The sequence below is a fragment of the Opisthorchis viverrini genome, assembly GCF_000715545.1.
Source record: "Opisthorchis viverrini unplaced genomic scaffold opera_v5_171, whole genome shotgun sequence".
NCBI classification, from domain to species: domain Eukaryota; kingdom Metazoa; phylum Platyhelminthes; class Trematoda; order Opisthorchiida; family Opisthorchiidae; genus Opisthorchis; species Opisthorchis viverrini.
The window spans coordinates 33820-45679 of NW_008751829.1; the positions used below are offsets into that span (position 1 = coordinate 33820).

The window sequence follows — 11860 nt, forward strand, 5'->3', positions numbered from 1 at the left end:
ACGATGGTTCGGTATGCGCGATAATGGAATAACCAACGAAGCTTCTGGTGCCGGACTCATTATACAATGGAAGTCCCAACTACACAACCAAAAACACGTTTACTAACTGCCTTCTTACGGATTCTTCGACACCCACAAACAAACACCTGCGTCTTCTCTTCGAAAACGAGAACGATATCGCCTGCATATCCCAGATCGGCGAGGGTTTCGTCAGTGCCTACACACCCGGGGAACGATATCGCCTGCATATCCCAGATCGGCGAGGGTTTCGTCAGTGCCTACCTGAACACCCGGGGTTTTGAAGACTGTTCAGTAACGCATTATTGGTGAATGAGTTTCAGAGAGCAAGAAAGAAGGTGCACTAGGTTTGACTGGTTGGTCGACGATTGTAGAATCAGACGCTTTCATGTCAAGGTTGTTGAAAGATTTTTGAGGGATCCTGCTGGAATTCAGTGGGATTTCTCGTGAAAACTAAATTCGCTTGTGAATAAGTGTGGATTACGAGCGAAGTTGTCTGAAGACGGATACATGTACACCTGAACGAAACAAAGGGAAAACTTGTATAGAACGAGGTGCAGGGATGGTCCAATCACAACGCGACCTTGTGTGGTTGCCTGTCAGTCACGGGTGATTGGTTCTACGTCGTGGTAAGCGGTTCGCCTGCTTTATCAAACTAAGCCATAGCATCATTCACCTACCACTCAGTGACTCCCCTTTCAAGGGAACGTTCATAGGACTAATCGAAATAATCCTTTCCTGCAACCAATCACCATGTATTCCCCAACCATCTCTAACAGAAAGTCTTGTTTCGCCCCTTAACTCACACCCCTTTTGTCCTATAGGGAATTCGTATGGTAATATCACGCGGATTCATTAAGGCAACTCAGCAATCTGCTTATTCCGGGCGACATACTTTCGCTTCATTCCGTGATTATCACTCATTTACTCGAAGCATGCTTCAAGTGAACTAAAATGTTCTCTTTGTTTAAATGTATATTTCCCGACAGAATCATACCGAAATCAGCTGATTGCAACGTGTGTTCTAAATGCTATGTTTGCCAGAGTCTCCCGTTTTGACCTTCATCACACTTGTATCGATTTGTGACAATTTGAATATATCGATCCGTTGCCTAACAGTTGAGTTTAGCGCACCAGACGGGTTTCTGCTTGTCCACTCCCTAAAAAGCCATGTCAACGATGGATTGTAAGTCATTGTACCGTGAAACAATCGATTTGGTAATCTGTTTTAGGTGAACATCCTCCACAATGCGCACAGTGGGAGTCAACCGTGGGACTGAAATATTTGGTAGGTTGCGTTCTATTTCGTATTGAACGGTAGTCGAGTTTTATATGATATTACAGCTCGCTGAAGACATCCTCGTCACACTGTTTGCAACGTTGTTCTGCTCATTAAGGAAAGCTCGTAAGCACTGGAATAGTGTATTGGTTGGTTATCTTGCTTGCGTTCTAGCATTCATCCGGGTGTCTCCCAGACACTTGAGTGCTCAGGTTCGGTTAGAATGAATCAGTAGAATCGTGGAATTAAGTTCCATTGGCTGCTTTATTCTTGGGAGATATGGTAGAGTCTAGTGCCCTCATGGTGAAACCGAAAAGGCACACCTAGGTTGATTGGGAAACGCAGTTTAAAGTTCTGGGTTGTCTAGAAGAGATTATTTCCACAGATATGGATCCTGATGATCTTAAACCCACTTTAAATGTTGAAGGCCTAACAGTGAAGCATCAGTGTCAACATTGACGTTGCTGTCATTCTGTCACCATGCTGATGATGGTGAGCGGCACTGTTCTAATAGTGTGTAAGTTGGGAATTTCGTTTTCTGTGGCTTTTTAAAGGATAAATTCAACTCCGATTCGCCTGTTTCAGCTTCGTCTTGTGGAGTTTGTCGCCACAGCGATGATTCCAGGTTGGGAGACAATGGTAGATTATTGCAGCAATATACTGAGGGTCATCACAGAAGTGCCGAGCTATAAATGCTCGATCCAGAGTGGCTCAGCTTCTGGCCAATCAAATCATACCTTCGTTTGGTCCGCAGTCCGCACTTCACATCCGTCCAATCGACGTGATGTTCAGTTGTCTAATCGGACCAGTTGTTATCTGGAGGTTCATCTGGGAACCAATCTGTTTCTTGTGGAGTATCAGTGGTTAGGACAAAAAAATACCATGAGGTTCGTGGTTCGAACTCCACCCGAGTATCCCGACCTTTCTTGTCTAGGCTTTGGCTACCTAGCATTATCTGAGCCTTCGTGTTTCTTTCGGTTTGTATATAAACTAGGCACGCAAAGCTAATCGCTTTGTAGAATTTCTTTACATCCATGTAAATTCCACTTAGCTTCGTGACCATTCAAGGAGATGACCTTGGTTATGCCCAATGCATCAAATATGAGACTGCATAAGCTATTTGCTCCAAAGTTAACCGAAGGCTGAAACCAGAAATTGCTTCATTTGAATAACCAGTTCTTTAGCTTGCTGATGAGGGGATTCCAGAAATAGAAGTTAGGCAACTCTGGTGTAAATAACCACCTCAAATGAAGTACGAAATATGGTTTAGGCAATAACATCTGGGTAATGTGCCCTTAAATGACGGGCCAGATTTGTTTTCTGTTAGTTGCTTACATCTCGATTCATGTGGTACCTTCATCACTTCTTTCACAGCTGCGACGTCACTGATGTTGCGGTGAACGCAACAGCTATCTTTGTCTACAAGCTTATCGATCCCAAGCGAAGTTTTCATGTGAATATCTATCTGTCAGGCTTCTATGAGAGTCATCATGTTCACCACTCTTCCGAAGACACATCGTTCTAATAATGCAGACGGATTGCGATCGTTCTCTTTTAGTTGTTCACATCTCGATGCACCGAATTTATGTGGTAACCTCAACACTTTTTCACAGCCGCAAAGTCACAGATGTTGCAGACTTATCGATCCCAAGCGAAGTTTTCATGTGAATGTCTATCTGTCAGGTTTCTATGAGAGTCATCCTGTTCACCACTCCTCCGAAGGCACATCCTACTAATAATGCAGACAAATCTCGATGTTCTTGATTTCCGAAAAAGGCATTATCTGGACGCTTAGTATATGCCCATACATTCTTAAAATGACGACAAAAAGTATCACAGCAGATAAATCGTTCTGTAGTACGACTGATGCAGCCGGACAACAATTTAGGGGATGTGCATTCTACAATTTCGTCAGTCTTTTGCTCGACATCGTCACACTACTCTCGGGTGCTTGAACATCATTTGTGTGGCGGTTCACGTTTCAACTAGGACCATCTATCCTGCCTTCGCAAGGTAGACCTCAGAGTAATACTCAGCCAAAAGTTCGTTTCCTTGATCAAACCCGTCTTTCCTAACCGAAGCACTGTTAGAAACACATTGGCGCTTACGCTTATGCTATTTCGCTTATATAACCTGGTGGTCTTGTTTGTTAGATGTGATTGAAACTGTCTTGAACGAAGAATAACCCCACTTTGAACTAATATTCCTAGCCTTTCTGTCAACAACAGCCATGGCTGTCCATGAGGACGCCCTTCGTCACACTAGTGTGAGGAGGAAAGCTCTTCACCGCGGAGTTGTTTATTAGCAAACACCAACTAGACAGTTAAAAACTATTGAACTAGAAAGGAAACCTCTCATGTGCACCTTGTTTTTAAAAACTGAACATCCTCACCCAACTTCTTGAACGAACGCTGTACAGCAGTTCGGCAAATTCCGTAATAAACCCCCTCCTCGCAATCGACACGAAGCAGTTACGAGAAACCACATACTACTCACATGCCTCATCAGCAGTATCCGCAGTCACACTGGTTTGTCACTGCAATATAACAGCGCCGAGAAGGATCATTTACCTCTCTGTGTGTGTGGGGGGCTGTGTGAGCCATATCCTCGAATAATTGTTTCTCCCAAACAGTCTTTCGCTCAACGTTTACCAGGTATAAGGAACTCGGAGCTTGTCAACCGAGCACACAAGATTCAGGGTTACTTTTGTCCCCCACAAAAAGAATCCCATGGCAAGAACATCTGTTTTGGGCACTGATAGGCCGGGTTTTCGGTTAAACACAAGTTTCCATCATCATCCTAACGGACGTGACAGCACCAGTGTTGAACACTAGTGCTACAGTGCCATAAAGCCAGCTTTTATTGGAGATATACTACAGAAAAAGGAAAAAAGAAGAATAATTATTTCAGTGCCCGCGCCTCAAGACGCACAACCAANTTGCATTCTCAAAATATTTGCTTGATGATGATGCACCGAACATTCTAAACAGATGAATTATCTAGTACTCACGCTCCTTGTTAGCATGGATGCCCCATAAGGAGTATAAGCAATCTGAGCGAAGCTACTAAAAATACTCGGGTATCTGTCGAGAACAGATTTGCTTATCTTTTGGTAGTTCACTCAGTTTCTAGACATTGAAAGTGAGCCACTGTCTTCAGTGAACCATGTCAGAATGAAGTTTCATCCAACCACATGGCTAGCATCCCATCAGGCAAGAGGACACTCACTCGACGGATTTCGGACTTTGAGACTCTCGCCTTAGTGCATCGTATGTTTGAACTCAGTACTCTAAATACGTACTTTAATTGGGTTGGTACTCACGCCGGGCCAGATTGACACACTTTTCACCTCACATTTGCCACCCATTGCAGAACTTGAAACGCAGCACCTGTCAATGTGTCGTTTTGATTTATTACAACTTGGACCAAGTCAGTTTTGGCAAATTTCGAAATGTGATGATTGCGAACAACCCCATCATGCGCGCCTATGGGAATGGTGAATTCCTCGGTATTTCAAAGGTAAGCGGACTTGTCTGTAGTGACCACGGAGGTTGAGATGTCTCAGTAGTTATTGACTGGGAGGTTCGTGGTTCGAACCCTGACTAGGCTTACGCATTCTGACCTTCGGGTCGCATGGCCGCTAGGCGCCGAATGGGTGTTATAGCTTAACCACTTTTTCTGCTACCAGATTAGTGCATGCTGTAAATAGTTCAACTGGTTTTGGATAGGCTTCCACAAATGCGGACCAATCCGGAGGTCGCCCGTTCCGATGCATCAAGTATGTTCCGGTGGGGTAGTGGCAATGCACTTGCCTCGCATTCCCAATGAATGGAGTTCGAGTTACAAAAAAGCTGAAAAGCCGAGAACTCCAGCGCAGCTTTTTCATCCATATTATCTCGAAAATCCAGAATGATTCGACCTCCCAGCTAGTGGTCTAAACGTTTAACCGTTGAGCTACAAGCGCCTGAGATTAACTCGCACTTACACGGTAAATGGCACCACTCATCCACCAGCCACGTGATCCGCACCGCATAGTCACGCGTGTTGACTGGTCCTCGAGTGATGACTTCTCAATGTTGCTTTCATTCAGCTCTTGGGTAGAAAAACTCGCAGTGACACCGCCATATAAATCCATCAAGACTTCGTCCTCTGGTTATGCTGGCGATGTACACAATAGTTGAGTGCATTCCCTCTAACCTAGAATAAAACAGCAGGCTCAAGGGAATGTCGGAAGCATAAATCTGTGCGCCGTTCAGTGAACGAAGCAACAGTCTCATCAGAAGTGTTGACAGATCGATTGAATCAGTCTGACTTGCTTATGAGGTATTAAAACTCTAAGAGCGTTGGTGCTGACCTATTAAGGCATCATTAGTGAAGGAATTTACACTCTTTTCAAGAAATACACTCACTTGCAGAGTAATTTGGTTTGTCGAAGAGGAAGAGTTTTCAGCAACCTTGTGAGTAGTTTCCTTCATGAAAATATGCTGCGATATCTCGAACATCGTGCCAACTGAAACGTGAGGTGTGCAGCACACTCAGTTGTAGAATATCATAAACGAGAGATTCAGTTGAGTCTCTCGTGAAAACCGAGTTCATTTGTAAAAGAGTGTACTTCTCGAAAAAACAGTCCAATTTGGGTTCAAGTAGAACATAAGGTTGATGGAAACTCGGGGACTGCGCCTACCTGATGAGCCCCACGAAGGGCAAAATCGGTCATGGGCTGTCGAAGAGTTTTCAGCAACCTTGTGAGTAGTTTCCTTCGTGAGTTTAGACTCTGTTTGGCCATAAGCGGATAAATCCTCAGGTTACTATCCAGTAGGTTTGGGTTCGAGACCCTGTAGATCGAGGTTCACCCTGGGGTTTTCAAATTCGGCTAGCTTCACTTACAGGACGGATTCTCAATTGAGAATCTTCAAATCTCCTCACACCACAAGCATCATGGCTAATCACAATTAGTGTTGCTCTGATCAGGCACTCTGACTTCTTTTGCATATCCAAACTTTTCATCCTTACCAGTAACCAATCCTCGTGGTGAGAATCACCACTCTATGGGCTTACAATCTGATTGGATACTGCGAAGACAGGTGTGATCGAGTCCTGAAAATTCAAGTCACGGGAGTCATTGGTTCTTACTGTGATTCATTGAATACTTGTTAGAATGACCTACCCTTTTCTAAGTAATCATTACCTACACAATACTTATCGGCGGAATATGTTCCTGAGGTCTAGACCTTATAAATGTCAAGTGAACCGTTTCATTTGCACCCGTCCGACAAGCAAAACGCCCCGCGGACGTTCTTCAGCGTCCTACCACATCCTTTCCGGTGTTTACCTACTTTCCCAATAAAAATGCCTATAAAAAATCCTGGAGCTGCCTACTCGATGGATGTGCATCACGCCATAAATGCAGTGTCATTTTTTGATAGCTAAGTAACGGACTTCAAACAACGAATTCTATTATTTTCCAACTCCAGGATGTCTGCTGTGTTGAGGGCGTATTTCCGAAAAATCAGAACATCGGTATTCTACAATTTGACCACGTCGAGGAGGCCACCAAATGCATTGATTCCAGACCGGATTTAAGAGAACCCCATAACTATGGGGGTTACGATTTGTTTATTCTACCTTTGTGCAGTCCATCTCAGTCGTGGCCAGGTGAGATCTCCAATAACCTTTGCGTTGGTTGTCCAGTTTCCGGTGTTTTTGAAATAACTGCAAGTTGGGTCTCAGGGCCTGCACAGGAACATCCGCTTTTATGCAACTATGAAGCGATACCTACTCACACTTTTGTGTTATATGACTTGCTGGTGTAGACTGACACAAGCCACCTCACTATCCCATGGATGCGTCTTCCAGAGTATCGATCCGTACGTTCAGCAAGCAGACAGATAGGTATGGAATCACGCATCTGAAACATCCATCTGAATAACTGTAGGGTACACCAAAGCGCACCATCCTACCACGGTGCCTTATTACTCATCAGGGTTGCCTCTTCGCCATGGCATGGTTTTTTATCTGTAGTGAATTTTCGTAGTTCTTTGTGTTCTCCTGAACCAGTTTTTGGATAGCACGGATCTATGAACTGGCCAGATGAGTTCATATCATGATAACCTTTCTTGGCGTTCCAATCGAATGGAGAGGAATGCTTGCATATAATGTTGAACAGCACGCAGTTGAATAATTCCCCTCACCAGATAGATATCTTGCAGGGTTCCAAGAAGGAACTGTCCAGGACATTCGGTGTAAGCGATCTCTTGGTCCGCTATCATTTCTCTGGGTGATTTCCCTTCAGTTTCTATTTTCCTATGGCGGTATTTGTTCTCTGTGCTTTCAATTCGGCTGTCAACGTCTTTCAGTAATTTCTTACATCCCGGGAATACCTGACAAATTTACTCAAGCACGCATTCAACGAAAGAAGACCAGAGATGTCCGCAGCACTGCCGCTTCCCTTCAGCTTGCAGTTGCGTGTACTGTACTACCATGTGGAAGATCGCACTCTGCACACCATTTACTTACGATTTTAATCTTGACATCCTACAAAGACTGTTTAATCAAAGAAATTACATTCAGTATGGGTATTTAGTACACTGGGAAAAACGGTGTCGACCGATCCCTTCAAACAATGCCATGTGAAGACGTTTTCTACGTCGCTACGTGCTTCACAGCCCAGATGATTCGGTGAGGTAATCACAAGCAACAACTGTGGCTTGATTTGCTTCAACTTTGGGTGCCTCACGGTTAGTGTAAGCAAGAGATCCAGGTAAATTCCAGCGCAGCGTTCCTCCAGCTCCTAATTAATCCGCAAATGAGTGTTTAGCGAGGCATGCTTACAATTTGGTGCTCACGTACGAAATAAACTTTATAGTATTTGGGGGATCAGGCCCACCCGATGAGCCCCAGGAAAGACGAAGTCAGCTGTGAGTAGTATTGGAACTATTTATGTTTCATCTGATCGTGCCAAGATTAGTCCGAGCACTGAAAATCGATCGCTCCATCCATGCATTTCCGTTTGCCTCATACCACACGACAGTCAGACCCATATTACGGTTCATTGTTCTGGTGGTCTTGGACCGTCTTTATCGACGAGACTGAACATGAAGACAAATCCAAAAGAAACACATGTTTCATCAATACCATGGAAAATTCTGTTTCGTAGCTTTCACACAGTTTCGACAAGTTTGCCAACTTGTCAGCTGTATTTCCGTTGTGAAACTTGGCTCTTTTCCCTTTGAGGGCACGAAAAATCGAACCAACTAGCTTTCGAGCTCATGCCAACATCGATCTGATCGTTTACTTCGTGGAGCCAATTCTTTTCGCGTATACTTACAATACAAGCCCAGCAACCGACGTGTACTCAAAAGCACTCACAGTTTTCCTCGCGTACATCCTCAAATGAAATGCTTTTGCCGTTTTAGTTCTTCCAGGTTCCGGGAACACCCACGTTCTTTTCCTTGTTTCAATACCAATCGTACGTTTGATGAAAACCCTGGATACTCCAATAAGGTTTCGTCCTTCTCGGGTTTCCCCAAGTATGCCTAGTTCCAAATCCCAAGCAGAGCTTATCGCCAGTGAAATGTGAGACTCTCCATATTCCCTGTAGTCAGTCGAAGTATATTACAAACGAGGGATTGGGGCGAAAAAATCCGACTGGATCTCTTGTCAGCACCAGATCAATCTACAACTGAGTGTTTATAGCACACGTGCTCGTTGTGTTTTTTATCATGTTGAATGCTTGAGTTTTACTTCCAGCTAGAGATCCGGTTGTTTGCCCTTTGTTTCTTTACTGGAACACTGTTATCTTCTCTGCTATAGGTAGTATTCTCTTCTGCCTTCTCTGAAGCATGGCGGTCACCATCCCCATGAGGTCAAAGGTCCACTCAGCCATGTTGCGTAAGGTCTGAGTGGGAGTGGGGGACGAATAATGACCTTATTCTTTGAGAATATGAAGAAACATGCACCTGTTTTCCGCCTCGCTCCGACCATACCCATAGCTAATGTGAGAGCGTTCACAGGACAAGAACAAACATGTTTCGCCGATCTCTGACGTCAGTTCACGGAGCAATAATCCCCGAGAGGCCTAAGATGAGGTGCTGCACAATTTTAGTGGTACCGTGTGTACGGAATACAAAGGTGTAGCCAACACGACTGATTGTATGTGCACTAGCTGACAGCCACTGGTTTGTGCGTACCATTTTTTCGGCCAGAGCGAACAAGCCGTGCTAACTATTTCTTGTGATACGGACAGTTTTTGACCGGGTTTTCCCTTTTTGTAAACACTTTATCCTTTGGGATATCCTATAGGATTGGCACTACAATTGGATTCAGGAAAAACCTTCAGGTTATACCAACTTTTGCAGCGTTGGGAGATCGTTTTCAACCTAGGCTTTTGTTTCATTTAGTAACAAATATTTTTTTTGCAGAAAAACGGTCTGTTTGTGCATCAGTTCAACAGTGTCATCCATACAGCTACTCACTCCTTGTTTCAGGCTATCGATTCATTCAAATTGATGTCTACGAACCGAAGAACTCCGAAGTCTTTACGAAATACGTGAATGCGCTTGTTCCAATAGTAACGCGTCACGGCGGACACGTGATTGCCGGAACGACGCAAACTGGGTATTTTATGGGAATGCGACGTCTGAGTTTCTTTTTTGTGGCTCAATGGCGTAGCCGTGAGGCCTTTTTCGACTGTAACTCCGAAGGTGAGTGTTCATCACGATCTCACAGTCGGTGCCAGTTCGTGTGTTTGGGTGTTACTGAACGCTACAGATAATCGGCAGCTTATTGGCCCACTGGTCACATGACCTGTATCGCATGGACTCTGAAGCCAGTAAAAAACCACAGCAGACCAATCAGCGACTAGAAAGATATAATTGACGTGTGATCGATATGCAGTGATCAATACTCGGTGTGGTGGATCCGAATTCTCTCGAGCATTAGTGAAACGCGTGGTGCTGGCGGTTCCCAACAAGAATACCAGGCCTAGGCTGACGGTTAATGGAGCTGGAGTTAATAATAGTTGAAGAAGTTGAAATTTCATATTTGAGAATGTGGTTGAAAATGAAGAGATGTATTGGAACAAAGTAACACCATGTTACCTTGACAGCCAGTTGGGTTAGTACGTAGCACTCATATTAGTCACACAATAGATAACCCTCCATGGACTTATCATAATTTTGTGTGACGTTACGAGACAAATCTTTGCTACAAACCCGAGGGTTCTCGCGCCCCAATGGACTTTCTTCGAAAATCTAAGAACTGAACTGAATCTAAGACCGAACGTGTATTATTCTTTACTCGATGGTGTAGATCAAATGAATGTGAATGACCACTGTGGATACCCAGGGAGAAGGTTTCGTCAGGCTGTCGTCCCTTCGGTGTTACCCCGAAATGCACCCTCGTTAGTGTCTGGAGGTTAGGTTATTTATGAATGGACCATAGACAAGAAATCTCGTGGTAAACTCCCGGGTTTTCCAACATCGATGAAACACTGAATGCTATGCATTTACAGGACAGTGCTCGAAGCCCTTAACGTCGAGTTTGCGTCATCGAATTAGTCTGTCTCCTTGTGTTGACCGAACCGCGGACAAATCTAGCCGCTGTTCGGACGGTTTGTTGGCCGAAGTGCTTCCAAATTTAGACCAGGTACACGAGACAGACTGATGTGAACCTGTTATTTGATGAAGTTGGACGAATCTGGGCTTCGAGCATTGGTTCCTGATTGCATGGTGTCGGTTTTCATCCCCATCTTCCAGCGGACTCTGTGTTTTGTCCTAAACCGCCGCCGCCACCACCAGAAGATCCGAATATCGTGACGACATATGACCTTCGCGCACCTTTTGGGATCAAACAATGTACTTGCAAATCCAAGAAAGGTAAGCGATTGCCAGGTATATCCACGTATAGAGCTCAGTATCACCTGACAGTTTGTTCACAGTGAGTTAGTGTCAACAGCAACCTACCCCAGGCTTTATTTCAGGTGTCCTTCGGTAGACAGAGTCCAAAAATTATATGAAGAATGCACACTAACTTTCACACCGTGTCATAACTTAATCTGTGAGCTGCACTACGTCCAGAAATGAAATTACACACCCCAGTTGAGTGGACATACCAAATGTTACAATACTGGAGTCTTGAAAACTTAGGGTGACGCTAATTTTAGCATTTTACTCTTGGAAAACGTCTCTAGTTGTTACTCTGAAGGTGGTTGAAGGCTAAACCGTTCGGCCATAGTAACTGATCAGTGGTCCGATTAATTCTCACTTAAGGCACAGGGCCACTCATCCTTCATTGGTGAAATTCACATCACGTGGTCAAGCATTGAATGGCTAATAGAGTGATGACCTCTTAGAGGGATAGCTCATTTAAGCTGTGAAATGTTTCCCTTTTATGAGCACATCACTTGCATTTTGTGGTAATACGTGGCGATTTTGAAAATTCTTGACTGTAATTTTGTGATTTTATCCCAATCGATATCAATATTGGGCCTTAAACTCCGATCAATACTTGAATTCTAATCAGGAAATGAAGATCTTTCTTTTTATTTTTTGGATCAAATCCAAA

The 11860-nt window shown here is 44.1% G+C and overlaps 1 protein-coding gene across 1 annotated transcript in view; it reads left to right on the forward strand.

Annotated features, from left to right (window-relative positions):
• Positions 1 to 1094: 1094 nt before the first annotated feature.
• Positions 1095 to 11860, forward strand: part of T265_07468 (hypothetical protein) — a gene marked incomplete at both ends in the record, with an annotated part of 11253 nt that continues 487 nt past the window's right edge. Inside the window, 5 exons of the mRNA XM_009173001.1 lie at positions 1095 to 1306; positions 4670 to 4816; positions 6772 to 6952; positions 9784 to 9999; positions 11053 to 11172. Of these exons, the coding sequence (XP_009171265.1) occupies positions 4754 to 4816; positions 6772 to 6952; positions 9784 to 9999; positions 11053 to 11172 (580 nt within the window). The remainder of the gene's footprint in view (positions 1307 to 4669; positions 4817 to 6771; positions 6953 to 9783; positions 10000 to 11052; positions 11173 to 11860) is intronic.